At 45.8% G+C, this 17,822-nt stretch overlaps 1 protein-coding gene across 6 annotated transcripts in view; it reads left to right on the forward strand.

Moving 5' to 3' along the window:
* bahcc1b (BAH domain and coiled-coil containing 1b) overlaps positions 1 to 17,822 on the forward strand; it is a 61,730-nt gene that overhangs the window by 28,405 nt on the left and 15,503 nt on the right. For 4 of the 6 annotated variants that reach the window (XM_028430182.1, XM_028430181.1, XM_028430183.1 and 1 more), the window contains exons 3-11: positions 4,274 to 4,432; positions 7,786 to 7,896; positions 8,132 to 10,165; positions 10,594 to 10,705; positions 11,286 to 11,482; positions 11,584 to 11,724; positions 12,663 to 12,904; positions 13,404 to 13,788; positions 14,656 to 15,540. In XM_028430182.1, the coding sequence (XP_028285983.1) occupies positions 4,274 to 4,432; positions 7,786 to 7,896; positions 8,132 to 10,165; positions 10,594 to 10,705; positions 11,286 to 11,482; positions 11,584 to 11,724; positions 12,663 to 12,904; positions 13,404 to 13,788; positions 14,656 to 15,540 (4,266 nt within the window). The remainder of the gene's footprint in view (positions 1 to 4,273; positions 4,433 to 7,785; positions 7,897 to 8,131; positions 10,166 to 10,593; positions 10,706 to 11,285; positions 11,483 to 11,583; positions 11,725 to 12,662; positions 12,905 to 13,403; positions 13,789 to 14,655; positions 15,541 to 17,822) is intronic. The other 2 variants (XM_028430185.1, XM_028430186.1) reach the window with 1 other exon arrangement.

The raw sequence follows: 17,822 nt of genomic DNA on the forward strand, positions 1-17,822 counted from the left end.
CAGAAACTGTATTTACAGGCTCTCAAGCTGCCAGTGACAGTGTGTGTGAGAGTGAGTTCAGTATATCAGTGTGAGCACAGAGGCTTTTGTTAATTGACAAATGTGACAATACAACACAAGGGAATATTGATCTTCAATCGGATGGGGATTGATTTAACTCATCATCCTTCCAGGTGTGTGTGTGTGTGTGTGTATCTGTGTGTATTGAGCTAAAGTCCATTTAGAGAGATACAGCAAAGAATATCACTCCATTACTTTATCTGTATTTGCTTCTTACACTATGTGACATTGGTGATATCGCCAATCTTACTTTCTTCTCCTGTTTACTCCTCCTCCTCATCTTCCTCCTCCTTTTCTGTCTTAAGAATAATGAGAAACCTTGGGACAGCCTGGCCTGTTATCTTTTGCCTCTGTGTTTTGTTTCGCTGCAGATTTCATCAAGCACTCTTCAGCAGCTGCTGAGACAAACACACAAAAGAGGGTGCAGGGTTATTTTTTTTTTTTACTTCATATAGTCAACATGAATTGGTTTAACAAACGAAAGACCAAACCTTTTGTAATCTAAAGATGAGAAGATAACCTTGACGTTTTTGGATGCTTTCCATCATTAGACACTTTCTTTAGATTTTGCATGAAAGCGTTTACAGTGTTGCTGTTTCTAAACAGGGCTGCCAAGCTGTTTGAGCAGACCTGATTGATCCATCTTTAATTAAAACTGTCATAGTGTGCCTTAAAGGTGTGAAAACGTGAGATAATTTTAAAAGAACTATATTTATTGCACAGTTTGAGCCAACGTTTGTTAGCAACTTTTATCCATTCATTTCATAGATTCTTCCTCTCAAATATAAGCACACTACTTTACAGTTTTCCCATCTTTTCTGAGGAGAATTTATCACTTTCCTATATATTTCGACAGCAGTGGCTCAGTGGTATAGCAGGGTTGGCCAATAACCAGAAGGTTGGTGGTTCGATCCCAACTCCTTCCTAGTCACTGTTGTGTGTCCTTGGGCACTTTACCGGCATTTGCTGGGCTGCCTTAAGCAATTTCACCATTGTGGGACTAATAAAGGTTTCAAAATTTAATTTTAATTTTTAAGCTTTATGGTGGACTTGTTGAGGATGGATATCCTTAACCCCCTGTGACCCTTCACCTGATGATGTATGGATGGATTTTTTTGCCTTTTGTTTGTAAAATGGTGTCTTATATTCCAAAGCTCTTCAGAACCAAGGCATCGAACTCTGTTGTGGCTGCGCTGAAAATAGAATGCCATCCTCTAATTTTTTTCGTTTGGCCCTGTTATCCATGAGAATACCAAAAATATGCCAAGCAGCAAAACCTGCCCAGAAAAGCAAGGCACATTTCCAGTATGTGTTTTTTTTTATTTCTAAAACAGTGTTTAAGTGTTTTTCAGTGGATTTTCCCCTCAGCAAATCACATTACAGTCAATCATAAATAAACTAAAGCAGATTTTCCTCACTGTAAGTACAGCTGACTGTATTAGTGTGAATAGAAACTCATAATTCTGATTTTTATTACCTTGGATTGTCAACATTGGAGGATTCGCTGCCTGTGTGTTGACACACTTTTCCAAGTTATGATGCCAACTGGGAGAAATGGGAGGTATACAAACACATTTTCTACTTTAATTACCACTACGGAGACTGAATGTAGCTGTCGTCTCAGCCAGCAGCTTGTATTTAAGGTAAATAACATATGCATGTGGAGTTATATGGTGGTGCACAGTTGTGATGTCACAGGGGTCATAAATGAATTTTAGAATATATTGATATTTGATCAGAAAATGACTTCTTGCTGAGCTTGCTGGCCTGTCTTTCGTCAGCTCCGGCTAATTCGGTGTATTTGCATTTGTCATTTTGGTGTTTCTTCACAGAGAAACTATGAGAGGATGCAGTGGTGACAGATGGAAAGGGAATGTGTGGATCAGGATAAAACAAAGGCAGGCGGAAACAGGGGCCAGGAAGAGAAGAAGTGGAGGACGTAAAAAAAAAGAGGGGGGCGGCAGAAATGAGGTTTACGTTAGTGGCTGGCCTCTGAGATGATTTTCCATATCAGCAGGCCAGAGGGAGTGGGCAAATATGATTTTCTCCTCAACTCGTCAACAGAAAACAGACAGAGAGGGTAGGGAGTCAGGTGACAGGGAAAAAAAAACAGAGAATGGGAAAAAAGGAAAAAGAGGAGTAAATGGAAAAAAGATGGAGAAATGGGGGGGGGATGTAGATTTGATTGGGTGAGAGATTGAAGAACAGCTGTGGGAAGAAAGCATAGAATGCAAACTATTTATCGCATTACACCTACTAATCAATAACACTACTGTTTTAAATCACTATCCGTTTTCTTTAAGGCCAGGCTACACTTCAGTTTTAAGACAGGCTTTTTTTTCTATTGTCTGACTGTTGTAGTAGATTAAGTACGGAGAGCAGTGTGTGAGTATCACCTTGTATTTGACGTGTGTGTGTCTGTGTATGTTTGTGTGGGAGTCTGCATTGCCAGGGGGCCTTGTGAAACCAGCTTTATACGAGCTGTGTTTTATTATGACTGGCTGAAAGGCCGCTGATCTACAGTTGTAGAGGAGAGGATTTGGAGAGAAAAAAAACACACACTGTAAAAATATCCTGTCTGAGAGAGAGAGAGAGAGAGAATATGAAAGAGAGAAAATAAATGTCTAGAAGGGTCTTTTTCTCATCCTCCAAATTTATTATGACTACAGAGAGCAAAAATATCAAGAGCGAAAGATGGAGGGATTTCTACTTTTGAACTTTCTGGCGTGTGTGTGTGTGTGTTTCGATGTTCAAGATCCAGCTGTATAAATAGACATACACACACCCTGATTTGTGTCTTAATGCACGCCGCTGCTCCCTCTCGCTCTTGATTTATCCCATGGCCTCCTTTGTGTGTGTGTGTGTGTGTAGAGAGAGATTGGCAGACAGCTGAAGGCGCTTGTGGTTGTGGTTGTTAGGGCGTCGGGACGTCGTTGAGGTGTAAGGGTACTGTACATGTACGAGTGTGTGTGTGTGTGTGTGTGTGTGTGTGAGACTCAAATGCGGACTGTTGTGGTTGTGGTAATTGCCTCTGATGCGACGCTGCGTTTATGGGTAACGACCCAACCCACCACCTCTCGCTCTCTCTCTCTTTCTCTCTCCATCCAGTGACTAATTACCTGATTCCCTGTGGATTTGTTTCCTCCTTCCCCTACAACTGTTCGGTTTGTTCCACTAAATGAGAGCATGCTGATGAGTAGAGATACATTCAAACAGAGCCAAACTGAACTGAGTCTGCTTGCTCCGTTTGCTGAAGCTGCTGCTGCAGGAGGAGGAGGATGCTTTTTGCTGCGCCCCTGTGAGGGTTTAGAAATGATCCACTCTCTGCAGGCTTAACCAGTTGCAGGTCTGCCTACAGGTCTTGCTGAAAATACTTAACTTACAGCTATTACTAGCTTTTCTAGTCAGCTCCAAGTTTCTCCTGAATTACACTTTTGAGGTCTGAGGCTGCGATCGAGGAGCAACTGTCAAAGCAATATATCTATGAAGGCTTTTTAAATGTCAAAACATTGTGAAAGAACTGTGAACAGATATCATGACCTGAACTTAGCAGCAGGGGATTAACAATTTAATGTATTACACCATGAAATGTAACTTTTCTGCTTGTTATAAATCAAGTTCCTAAGCTTTTGTCGTCCTTTTTCTCTGGGAAGGTATTATATTTTAAGGCATTAGGGACAATTCCTGTTGAAATTCCATCCACATGGTGCTCAACATTCAGCTATCATGGTTTGTCATTTAATGCTAATGCTGACTAAGACCTGGCACCCATATAATGACAACTGTCTCGGGTGAAAATGATCGCTTCTAATCGCATGGCTCAGACACAGTTTACACACATTCAGATCAGAATTGTGATTTTAGTTTTACAGTGAAAAAAGTGGGACAGGTACACATCCAGCTGCAGAGTGGATGCAGCCTGTGAGGCTTTGTTTAACAGCAGAAATATCAGCGAGTTTGCAGTAAAAGCTAGATTTAAAAGCAGATATGTGCCCAAAGACTCATACATCACACATTTATCATTTACATATTTCCCTTTTTATCTTCTGAGAAAGTTTGCATGTCGGCTAATTCTCAGAGTTTAACAGACACATATAGCTTCTTCTTCTGTGGTGTCACTTGATCATTGGCACCTTGGTAGACTCTGACACCCACTCCACACAGAGCCAAATTTAATCAGTTCTCTAACCTCCAGGCTCTCTGTGTCCCTTAGGTGCTTCCTTCATGGGCTCCTTCCTGGCCAGCAGTCTGGGGTCCCCGCCCTCCCATCCTCCTCACCCCTCCGGACCTACTGCCTCCCCTTCCTCCCCCTCCTACAGGGCTGGAGCCCATTCAAGCGCCTCCCCTATCTGGTTCTCCCATCCACATGAAGGTAAAACACACACACACACACACACACACATAAACCCACACACAGAGGAAGCAGCCCTGAGTGTTTGGGTCTCTGGTTAATCCAGGGTCTTGGTTTGGGATTAGATTGAGATGGAGCCATTAAGTGGTTTAACCAACACTGAGCTGAGGCCAAACACGTGCAGCGGCGATGCCTCAGATGATGCTACTTATAGAAACACACACAGACACACATGCGTACACACTAACATGCTTCTGGCTCTGTTTGTCAGCAACCATGTGGTTTTGTGTTTGTGGCTGTTTTCTAGTTCAGAGCATAAGCACAGTGACACAAATGCACGACCGAAACGTCCCCTCCCCCCGTCCTGTAAACACGCACACACACACACACACACACACACACACACACACACACACACACACACCTTGACACAGCTTAAAAATAATGTGATAATCAGCAATGATTTATATTAGATAAAATAATCTTAGTCCCTCTCTCTTTCAGGGGCGAGTTCCCCTCCACACTCACTGAAACTCACCCCCAATTTCCACCATCCTCTCCATCTTCACAGTCCCCCTCCCCCTCTGACCGCAGCCCCACCCTCAGGGCCCCTTCTGTGCTAACCGACCTCCAACGGCCCCCTTCCTGATCAGACACACACACACTCAAAATGTGCGCATCCACATGCATCATGTCCTCTTTCGACTGTTAACCGTTTGTGGTGAAAAACTGAGCCTGTCCTAGTTATCTGTCCCTTTCAGGTATGCGTGTGCATGCTTTTATGTATTTGTGTGTGTGAGGACTTTTCTTTTTGAAATGGACCAAAAGAGATATCCTCTAAAAAGGTTTCAACAGAAAGACAGTTTTTACCACAGACTCCATTTCTCAACTGACTGAAAACGGTCACAATCTCAATTTCACGTGTCAACAGTTTTTCACAGTTAGGGAGTAATAATCAGTAAATAATCAGAATAACACCCAGTGATGTCACCTCAGAAGAGTCCAAACACTAATGCTAAGGAACTGAATAAACAGATTTAGGTACAGATGTTAACAACGGATAAGGTAGTGCTCTTTGACCAGTGATCACTTTTTGCAGACAGTCCAAATAATCATAGCCGTAACGGGGGAACAGAGACACCCAGGTCCCCCTGTCTCCTCCAGCTTTTTCTGGGGGGGAACCCTGGCTGATTGAAGGCCAGCCAGGAGATACATATATTCCTCCAAGGAGACCTATAGGTGAGCTCTGGTGTTGTTTTAAACCAGAGTAGGAAAAGCAAAAGATGGTGTGAAAAACTCCCTATAAGTTTAAATGTGTCACATCCTGCTGCTGTGCAAACATCAAAATTTAATTTTGACAAAGAACAGAGACAAACTTTTACATTTTTTTCCTGATGCAACTCCTGCAATTAATAACAACAATTTAAGCTGCTAGTGTTGTCTGTTGGTCTTAAGTCCGCTTCATAGAAAGAGTCAGAGGCCGGACCTGAACAGCAGCAGTGAAAAAAGAGCAAGAATGTGTGTGTAGAGGGAGAGTGTGTGTGCCTATCGGAGGGATTTTATGTCTGTGTGGCTCAGCTTTGATGTTTTAGCACACATACACAAACACACATTCACGTTCACACACTCACTTGCACAATCACACGCACACACACTACAAATGATTGTTTTTAAGAATTCAAGCCAGGGAGCTCCAGTAGGCGGTCTGCCAGCTGGCCGCGGTCCAGAGTGGAGCGTAGCCAGCACAAGAGAAGAAACCTGGCCGACACACACACATACAGTTTTAGATGCAACATATTCATGAAGAAATGCACATATTACCTCAAACATGCAAATCCCAATCTTTCTACCTCTCTCTCTTTCTCTCTCTCTCTCTCTCTCTCTCTCTCTCTCTCTCCGACACACATCTATACTGTTCACTCTCCCTTGTCCACACCTGTCCTTGTTTTTTCTCTTCTCTCATCGCTCATCTCTTTACCTCCCTTTCCCCCATCCTCTCATCTCCAGCATCTCAAAGCTCTCCACTTTCCTTTCACTTCCTCCTTTATCTTCCATTTCCCTTCACACACACACACACACACACACACACACACACACACACACACACACATCCCTACAGCATCACCAGATTGGAGGCTTTTCATATTGACAGTGCTGTTCTTTTTCTCTTTTAGTGTTTACCATCCATTCAATTGTGACACTTCTCTCCTCTGTTCCCTCCTTCTTTTATTTTTCCCCTCAATTTTGTTACTTTGTCCCTCTGACGTCTTTGTTCCCCTCTTCTTGTTTCTCCCCTCCCCTCTCTTCCATCTCTCCCTCCTGAGTTTTATCACTCATCATTACCCGGGGGATTGGCCTTAGATGGCTGATAGAGCCTTTTGGCTAATTGTTGCCATTTAGATTCACTGGTTGTTAACCAGTCAGAGTAATCACACACACACTGGAGTGTACACATTGATGCATTTACATTGCAGCATGAACACAGAATTCCACACACACACACACACACACATGCTGGGAGCAGTGTGGGGGTGTTGGTGGTTTTGCAGTGTGACTGTGGAATGCGTAGGATGAGTTTTTATGGAGTGCTGTTTACTTTGGCCACCACCGTTAAACTTTTAACGGCTGCCAATTAACGGGCCGGCAAGGACACTCTGTGGGGCATGAAACCAGCTGCTGGAGAACACACACTCACACACGCATACGCACATACAATCCAAGCCTTTTTGCTCTGTAATGTGGAGATGTGTGCCTCCTGTATGTTTGCTTGTATATGAGCTTATGGGGATTTTAATGTTTTTTTTTGCCTAATAACACCCAACCCCTCAACGCTGCACACATACACACTCACCGTGGCACTCCCCCTATCCCAGCACCCATCCACCCCCATCAACACAACCACCAAGACCTCCTTCTATCCCACGATGCAGTTCAATGTCCTTGAAGACGAGGAACAGAGTGAAATGACCAGTTACCTCCCAGTGACCTCCTGGGTGGACAGTGTGTGTGTGTTTTGCAGAGGAGGGGTGCGATTGCGATGCTTCATACTATTTGTCTTGGGTTTGGGAAAAATGTGTTTTGTAGAAGAGCAAATTCCATCCAGTAAAATGCTGCAAACACTTGGCAGTAGCTGTCGGCTGTGGTTTTTGTCACCACTTTGTCCACTGTAAATAATGTCAACTCATCTGGCATGTTTGTGCAAAAGTGCATTTTATGGTGAAAGTAGCACTAACCGGTCATATTTTTTTCTGTGTTTTCCAAAATGGCCCCATTTCATGATAGATTGTAGAGATAAACTGTTTGTTTAGAGGGCTGCTGAATGTCAAAGCTGCGGAGAAACATCAATTCTTTCTCGCTCTCCCTCCCACTGACAGGGTACCCCAGCTATTCAGGAAGTCTTGCTTCTCCTTTTCTCCCAATGAGTTCCCTGGATCACCATAGCAACAGTCTCTATGGACAGCACCGCTTCTATGAAACTCAAAAAGGTAGGTGTTAGTCTGTGTGAAAAACCAGCTTTTTATATACAGTACTTTCCATAAGTGCTTAATCAGCACCACCACAGGAATAAATGCGTTACTGAGGCTTGTTGTTTTTCTAAAGATCTCATCATAAAAACATGTTTTCATGATATTTTAATGACTCTTAACAACTACTTAGCATTTTGAAAATATAAATCTGTCCAAGTATCTAGAAGTCTTAAGTCTTCTCCTCTCCTTCTAGATCACTTCTACCTGAGAGGCCTTCCTCCCCAGCCCCCTCTGCTGTCCACCAATCACAGCCTTCCTCCGCTGTCCAGAACTGCTCCAGGCCACCCACTTGGCTCTTGCAGCCGGGAGACAGACAGTGGGGGAGGGGGTGGAAAGAGCACCAAGGATATGGGTGAGAAAGGGCTGTCAAAGGAAAAGGAGCGTTCAAGCAGCAAGGAGAGACATCAGGAGAGCAAAGACAAACAACAGCTTCATCATCACCATCCTCATCAGATGAACCCTGCTACCACTCCATCTGGCCACCACCACCAAGCTTACCCCCACCCTCACCATGGTCTCCTTCCTCACCTCACACTCCAGGGTAGGGAGGAAGACCACAGACACTCTCTGGAGCGACACAAGGAGTGCAGAGACAATGACTCGGGCAGTCAGGGAATGAAACATATGAGTGCCTGTAAGCTGTCCAGTGGTTCTGGGGCAGATACTGGCTCCGGGGGGAAGGGGATAGCACTAAGCAGCTGCAGTGGTGGTGGGGTGGGAAGGCCTCCATCTGGAGGCAACAGGCGGTGCTCCAAAGATGGACCTATAAATGGGGAGATGAGGATCAGTGAATCCTCAGCTTCCTCATCTGAATGTATGAGGCGAGGGGTGGCTGCAGCGACGGCAATCTTGGCTGCTCCAGCCCCCCATTCCATGGCTTCCTACTCCATGCCTCCACCTCCCCCTCCTCCCCCTCCTCCTCATGCCTTACACATGGGGTCCACAGTTGCTGGAGGATGGCTACACCACCCTCATCACCATCCGCATCCTGAGTTTTACTGTCCCCCTGCCCCTCTTACACTCACACCCTCCAAAGATCCAGCATCCACCCCTGGAGGATCTGGCAGGGAGGCAAGGATCACAGGGCCAACTTATGTGCCCTCAGTTGGGCCGCTGGGAGACCTAGCAGCTCCAGAGTGTCGGGGAGCAGGAGGAGGTGGGAAAAAGGTTGATGATAAGAGTGGAGATGGATCTTATGAATCTCCCTCTCATCACCTCAGTCGACTCAGTAGTTGTCAGAAGAAGGACAAATCACAGCCACACCAGCAGCAGTTGGGATATGGAAAGGCTGACAAGCCTCCTGACTGGAGCCACCAGACACATCACTTTCACAAACCCAGCTCCAGTGTGAGCTCTCAGTCTGAACTGCGCTCCTGCAGCCTGGAAACATCTTCATCATTCCGTGATGTTGAAGTTGTGGATGATGTTTACAGGCCTTCTCTCCCACCAGATGCCCAGGAGACACACCGTTTGACTGGGCATGGTACATCCAGGAATGGCCCTGACACCAGCAATTCTCCCTTCAGGAACTGTTTCCTTTCAGGTGCTGATGGGAAGGTGGGATCAGGAGCAGCTGCTCAGAGGGAGGGACAAAAGGTTGCAAGGATACGGCACCAGCAGCACAGCAGCCAGGGAGCAAGTGCAGAGGAAAAGGCAAGAGATGGAAGTCAGACGGTACCTTCTTGGGGGGAGAGGGGAGGCCACCAAGAGGACCAGAGAAGAGGCTATCATGCATCTGTTGGTAAAAGTGAAGTTAGAGGGCTCAGCAGCAGAGCTTCAAACAATGAAAACATCCAGCCCCATTCTCAGCTGCCTCCACCTCTATCCCGCTCTTCATCACACAGCACTGATGATGACAGCAGTGCTATGAAAAACCTTATGAACTACAGCTCCCAGCAGCCTATGCTGTTGCCACATCGAAGCCCCTTTGGTGGTCTGGGGTGTCTCAAGAAGGATGGAGAGAGATCAGAGAAGGGGGACAGAGGAGGAGCTAAAAGCAACACCTCCCAGCAAGACCCTCCCAAACAGTCTCTCCCTCCTCGCCGGGGCTCCACTAACGAGGGAGAAAGAAGTGACAAAGGTGGGAAGGAGGCAGGAGAAGCAGGAGAGGGGGAGGTACGACAGCCTCCGGTGGGTATTGCAGTTGCAGTAGCCAGACCCCCCCATCGCTCCCCAGACAGCACCCCTGGACACAGCAGACAGGGCAGGGTGCTGCCCAGCATGAAAGGTCAGACATCATTTGTGCTCCTTGCACTGAAGATCAATGCTATTTCTGTACTCAGGGCTCCATTAAGGGAAACATTCAGTGTTTGTTACCACACAGTCAAGTTTCTTTATCCTTTTGATGTTCTCTCAGGACTGTGATTAGTGGCCATTTGAGGACACATTTGTAGAGCCGAGCCAAACAAGAAACTGACCCGGATAAAACCCTAAATTGCATGCATTTAAATACAGATTAATTGTAAAGAGACAGAGAGAGATGGTGTCTTCACTATGAGTTTTTGTTAAAAAGCTGCCTTAGGTGTTTGTTTGTTGTTCTAAGATTAGGTGAATTAGAATGAAAATTAGTTAGTATTGGATATTATGTGAATAACAAGTACATGCACAGGATAAATGAGCAGCTATAAGCTTTCCTCTGTTGTTTTTGGGATTCAGGATTATCACGTCCTGTGTATCCTCTTGGTCGGGAGGCAGAGGAGAGGAAGAGGATGACAGAGGATCAGATTGGTCTTCATCACCTGGACAGAGACAGAGAAATGATCATCAGGTACTCTTTCAACACACACACACACACACACACACACACACACACACACACACACACACACACACACACACACACACACACACACACAGGCATCTATTCATTTTTCCTCTCTCATCTGATAAGCTGCAGTTCTTTTATTCTCTTGGCTTCTCTCTCCCAGTCTGAAGCTCTGCTTCTCTTTCCTCTCATCCCCTCACTCCATTTGCTCTTCTCACCCTTTGATGTGGTATTTCTGTGCCCCCCCTCCCTCTCTCTCTCTCCCTTGCTCTCCCTCTCTCCCTGAGATGAGATGTGGTGCATTAATGTTACAGGGACTAATATGGATGTCTCTGAAGTATCAGACTCTTATTATGTAGTCATATTAAGGGAAGAAAACATATAATGAGAACTCATAGACCAGGCACAAGATGATGGCTGTTCCTGTTGCCGTCACATTTCCTTTTCTTGATGATTATAATGGTAGTAGTGGTAATGAAGATGACAAGGATGAAGATAATGATCATAATGATGGAGATGATGATGACAATAAGAGGCATAATCAAGATAATGACAAAGTTCACCCCGCCTACTGCCGTGACAGGGAAAACAAGGACTGCGTGGAGTTCGCTAGGATCCACCCTTCCAGTAGTTGCCACGGTGATCTGACCTCTCACCTTTTGGTCCCTGGAGGAACAAGCCAGTTAGGGGGGGATGCTGCTGCTGCACATGCTCACCCAGCTCACCACCACTGGATGCAAAGAACAGGAAGTCCCTCCCTCTGGATGGGGCATTCATACAGTGAGTAATAAGAAGCAACTGATATGCTTTCCATTGATTTCCATGTTTGTTTTTTCTTCAGAGTAGTAAAGGGTTTTTGTTGTGTGTGCACCTTTTTCTAGGTCTGGGCCATGTGGGAATGAGCCCTGGCTTTCCACCAGGTTTGCCAAGCCCTCTGCAGCCCGTTTTGGGGTCGCTTACCCAAGACCCTAACACCCCACTTGTGGTTCTTCCTACTGAACCAGGGCCTCACCATCACCTTGGTAAGCATTTTCTTATACTAACGATGGAAGACTTACAAAAGCATCTAAGCTCACATTCATAGCTGTCTACCCATATGTACTGCCTCCCTCCTCCTCTTCATTTGTACCATGAAAGCTGCTGCCATTTCTCTCCTAGAGTTTTAGTATCATTGGCTAATCATAATATAATGCTCAACTAAGTCCCTCTGTCAGTGGAACCATGTTTTATTGCTTTGTTAATGGGAGCAGCTATTCTGTTGCCCCCTCTGCGTGTGCCTGGCATTATGCAAACCATTTTAACTGGCGTTTCATCTCTGTTGCGGTAGAGCATTGATGTGTTTGGATTGGACTTTGTGCTTTGCGTGTATGCTTTGTGTGTGTACGTGTGCATCTGAAGTTGTATTCATGTCTGAAACAATATGATATGTTAAGGGTTGTGTTGCACATCTCGGCTATTGCTAGACAGAGAAAGAATGTGTTTGCCTGTGTGTGTGTGTGTTTCAACGCTGCTTTGCAAACAGGCTGTGAAATTTAATTATCTCCCGCCTCCCTTGCCTCGCTCCGTGAGAGTTCCTGCAGAGAGGGGAAGTGCATCCACTGAACCTTCCCCAGGGAAACATTAGCCCACTCAGGCTAATCTCACAGAACAAAGGTTCCCAGCGACAAGGCAGCCAAGGAGGGATGTGTGGATGTGTGTGTGTGTGCATATGTGTGTATCTAAATTTATATGTGCTTGGAGTAGGGCCTTGGTGAAAATGTGTTTCTCTCTGCAAAGAAAGACACCATTCTTAAAAAGAGAAAGAGCAGCATACAAATATAGACCACAACTCCATTTAAATACAAGAGCTCATTTGCAGTTCTACATATTCAAAAGGGCAGTTCAAGAGTCAAGTCGTGCCTTCTTTTTCAGCATTTTTATAATCTAATCACTGTATATTTTTCTCTGATTCTTCCTCTAGATGTTCTGGAGCAGTCTGGCCTGTGGCCCCCTGTATATGGAGCAAGAGGCCCCCCTCCTCACCTGCAGCATCATCCAGTCTACTCCCGCTCCTCCTTTCTACGACAACAGGAGCTGTATGCCCTGCAGCATCAGCACCAGCAGCACCAGCAGCAGAGAGCCATGGAACACATGCAGCGCCAATCCTTAGGACAAGTAAGAGTCATGAAGACCAGTGAAACCTCAAACAGTTTGGAAATATATGTATGTGAAATTCTTTTAACATACTATTGTGAAAGTGGGGACAAATAAGTATAAGGAAGTTATATTGTGAAATGTTCATCTTCCTCCTTTGAGGAGTAAAATTTGTGTAAAGGTCTCTCGGCACAGATATCCTAATTTCTCAACACAAAAAAAGAATATGCAAAATCACGCTCAGCAATATGTATTTAAGCCAATGAACTTCCTCTTTCAGTTGTAAAAAAGGTTCACTGATAAAAAGGTGTTGCACTCTCACATTACCAGCTCATTTGACAATCAAACGGTGTGGCCAACACACACACAACAGTTCTTTATTCCATGGCTGTTAAGTTCAGCTCTATGCTGTATCTCCTACACCTTTATACCTATATACTGGTCATCTGATCAAAAATCACCAGCAAGCATGTACTGTATATTACAGCAGAGCTGCAATATCATAGAACAACAAGCAAATATTGTGAAGATTATCTTAATTCATCCTTCTTCCTCTCCACTTTCACAGAGAAAACATGAGGAGCACACTATTACTATAGAAGACTCTATTCATAATTCTCCAGCCCCGAGGACTGCCTCTTCTTCTTCCTCTTCTTCATCCACCACCTCCTCCCATGCAGCCAAGCCCTTCTCCCACACACCTCCTCCACCTAAGACATCTACACCATCTCCAGGGATGTGTCCCAGCAGCCGTCAGTCACCCTGCTACCACTCCCCATCCACACGTCCACACCCGCCAAATCCGCTGACCCCTGCTCCAAGCCCAGCTGCAGCAGCTCCACGCTCCCCAGCACTCAGCCCTGCTCCTTCACACCTCTCCAAAGGGCTGGAGAGAGGCAGCGACAGAGGAGAAGGACAGCCACCTCAGGACTACCCACAATCCCTAGAACCAGGTGTGTGTCTGTGTGTGTGTGGAGAAGCCTGTCGGCTGTTAATGAACGCACCATCTGAATTGAAAAAACTGTACCAGCAGGTTGAACAGTCAGATAACAAAAAATATAAAGACCACAAACAGGATGAGAGATAGAGAGATATTCAGTAGTGTAAGAGAAAAAAGAGAGAGCGAGATGGAGGCCACTGCCACTGAAATGTGTTGCTCTTTGAAGCATGGTATTCTTTTGATTTTGCAGAAATTGTTTGAAGCATGGCTGATCCCTTACTCTGTGTGTCCTTGAGTGTATGTGTGCACTTTTTTTTCCTGTGCAAGCTAAAGAGGGACCGAGGCAGGCCAGCCATTAAGGTCAGAGAAAGCATATGGGCACTCTTTTTGTGCCTATGTGTGTGACCTGCCAGTGTGCATATGTCCGTCTAAGCGTGCACAAGAGGAAGGTCAGTGAAGTCTTCAGGCAGAGCCTACTTATCCTTCAGGGGTCCTTGAGAAGTACGGGCAGAAGGATACCCATTCATCTGGCTGCGTTGTTGGGGGTGGAGGGGTGGGATACCATCAATAATAAAAGAACAGGGGTGACAGGGCCGGTGCTGCAATCACAGGAAAACGGCAGGGTGCCATCAATATCCCACATGGATCTATACACTCACACTTATATACAATGTGTACAATACACACTGTTGGGTTGGACAACAGTGTGTATTGCTTACACACACATTCTGCACCTTGCTATTAATAAATGATGCCAACTATAATCAGGTGCTTTATCCTGTATGTTGGAACAAGATGGCAATTTTTCAAGATGAATACATTTTACTGCTATTTATATCAAAAAGACTGTCTGACCTGTACTCTCTCTTCATTCCACCAGACCTGCCACCTGTTTATACTTATCCTCCGATCACCATGGGATACAAGGCTGGGCCCTCACCTCCTGAAGCCCGATTGGCTGAACAACCCACAGTAGAGGAAGAGCCAGCAGAGCCAGATTCCAAGTCCCTCCCACAAACATGCCACATCCAGCCTCTCACAGACCGGGAAGAGGTCAGCAAAGAAGAGAATGGACGAGACTGTAAAGTGGTGGAATCCCAGAGTGGAGTTATAGAGGAGGAGAGCAAGGAAACAAAAGGATGCTCCGTCTCTGAGCCCCAGAGCAAGATTTCTGGATTGCCGCCATGCCCTCTCCCTGCTCCAGTACCAGATCCAGCCTGCCCAGTCACAGCCACAGGCAAAAGCCTAAAAGTAGAGCTCTCACTGGGTTGCCTGGGCCAGAAGGCTGGCCTGGAGGAGCCCCAGCTATCCAAAGAGCAGGAGGATGGAAAAGAGGACATGGAGTTGGATGGGGGAGAGAAAATTGAGCCTGAACCAACAGAATGTACTGACTCTGTGCCTGACGAGCCTGAAGAGGAGGAGGCGGAGCCCAAAGATGGAGAGAATGTAGAGGTAGTCGAGGATGAGGAAGGGAGTGCAGGTGAGGAAGAATTAACGTGTTGCTCACCTGCTCCTCCCACGTCTGCTGACCCAGTCCTCCCTCCCACGGCGAGCACAGCCGCCCAACTCCAAGGGGCCTACATGTGGAGCCTGGAGCTACTGATCGCTGCGGCTCTGTGCGCCACCAGAGATGCCTTGTACCCACCAGTACCTGTTGACCAGGCCCCATGCCCTCCATCTCATCATGGTATGGAGATACTGGGAGAACTGGCTGAGCTGGAGATCCAGCAGAGAAGCAGGGAGAGCAAAGACATGGACACTGAAGGTAAACACAAATTTAAAAACACACCATTTTTACTTCCATGTCATTTTTCTCAACTGTCAAAATAAGACATCTGTGAAAAATTTATTTAACACCCCTAACTTTGCATAATTTTTAACACAATCGATATGTTTTTTTCTGTTTTATAAATATGTTACCACACTTTTTTTTCTTGTCTACACAAAAGCAAATTTACAGTGCACAGTATAAGGTCCTGGGAGAGCTGAGGTATACAGATGTGTATCATCACACATAGACACACACATACACACACACGCACACATACAGACACACTTTACTGCCAGACCGTTTTGTGTCTTCTGGGAAGGGTGTGTGTGTTTTGAGTGGACACAGAGATGGACAAACAAGCTTTAGACACAAGCCAGGACACACACACAGGCACACACACACTGCCCAGCATGTCCCCCAGGCTCTGGCGTCTTGCTTTGCTAATTAGACCCTTTCCTTTAAAACACTTCTCCTGTAAGTGCTCCTATTTTCCCCTCGTCCCTCTGAGAGAAAGTGTTTTTATTTATGCCAGCATCTGTGTGTGTGTTTTGTGCGAGGAGTGCATGTTGGTGTGTGTGTGTGTGTGTGTGTGTGTGTGTGTAAGCTGTTAAGTAATCCCAGATGAATCCCTGCTCTCCTCCATCAGAGTCTATGTGTCTCTCCACCAGGCTGCCTGCTCCCTCCCTGCGCCTCCTCCCACCTCTCCTCCTCCCTCTTTGTTATTTTTCCCCCTCGCCCGCTTCTTCTTCTTCTTTTTTTTTATTAAACCAATGTAATCTTGTGTGTAAATCCTGCTTCTGCAAGCCTTGTTGACGGAATTAATAAGTGTAAAAATCATAAGTCGCTCAGCTGCTGTCTGTGCATGTGTGTGCGATACTGTGTGTGTGTGTGCATTTGTTTACACGTGCGTGCACGTGGTTAGCATGTGTAATAGGTGTGAAATCAATAAGTCCTGTCGTGGCGTGGAAAACGTTCTCCAAATTGCAACACATTTATTTAAAACCCGCTCTGGCCTCATCGCGTAGAATGTCATTAATACTGCTGATGGCGTTTTTGTCATTGTGAATACGTTTGGGAGATGAAACCGATCCCAGACAGATGCATTTATGGCGCTCCTTGATGCAGAAGGATATCTCAGCTGTTCACTGGAGATCACAAATACAGATTAAGGAATCAAGAGACACTTCCCCCTCCCCTCTTATAAATTAACACCATTACTTCTGCTTAGGCAGAGGAGCAGTTTGTGGCATAGTTTCTTTTATTCCCTCACATTTCTTTTATATTGAAATTTTACCTCAATAAACTTCCTTAATGGCTTCTAATGATGACTTGGCCCATATCAGCTGTAATGGTTTTTAATTTTCCTCCACTGTTTTTGTTTTCCCCTGTGCCGCCTCTTATTACACCCCTCACCCCTGTTAGAGGCACAGTATGGTGTTATTACTGTGCAAAGATGTGTGTGTGTGTGTGTGTGTGTGTGTTTTGCTGTGGGCGGAAGGTATCTATCGATTGTGGCCATCCTCCAGGATACCAAACTACGCGCGGTGATGTCAGTGGTGATGTCACCCTGTCAGGGTAATCGGAGCGTGCCATTGGCTCAGAGGTCTGACAGATGAGATGGCATTGACCTCTGCGAGCTGGGACAGGACAATGCCACATCTCTCTGCTCCTTCCCCCTCTTGCTCCGTCGCTCTCGGAGGAGCTACCTGTCGTTCTCACATCCGTTTGTTCTTTTGTGCACACTCTCATTTGTCTCCTCACAAAGACTCCATCCTTCCTGCCCTGCTCTCTCTCTCTCCTCTGTTTACCGCATCTCTGTCTCCATCTCACACTCGCACACACAGGTTTTAATAATGTCAGGTGTCAGTGAATAGGCCTTGCAGCTCCAGTGCACAGACTTTGAGTGATCCAGTAATACCTCTCCTCTCCTTCCCTCTCCTCTCCTTGCACCCTTGTCTTCTCTCCTCGTCTTCTCCTCGAAGGGGAAATTGGATTCTGTCCATGTCCATAATGAGGAGATGTAGGAGAATAAATAGATAGCTCAATAAACACTTTGCCTCTTATTGCTTCTCCTCCCCTTGACTCCCCACCCCCTTCCTCCTCCTCCTCACTGCGTTGCAGTCCACCTCCTCCTCCTTCCCTTACCCCCCATCGTTCTCTTTCTTTCCCTCACATACACTCATGCAGTTTGCCTATGTCTGCGTAGCTCAGCGAAAATGTTGTGGGTGCCTGTGTGTGTTCAGAATGACTGTGTTTTATTTACATAGGTTTGTGCA

The sequence above is a fragment of the Parambassis ranga genome, chromosome 19, assembly GCF_900634625.1.
Source record: "Parambassis ranga chromosome 19, fParRan2.1, whole genome shotgun sequence".
NCBI lineage: Eukaryota > Metazoa > Chordata > Actinopteri > Ambassidae > Parambassis > Parambassis ranga.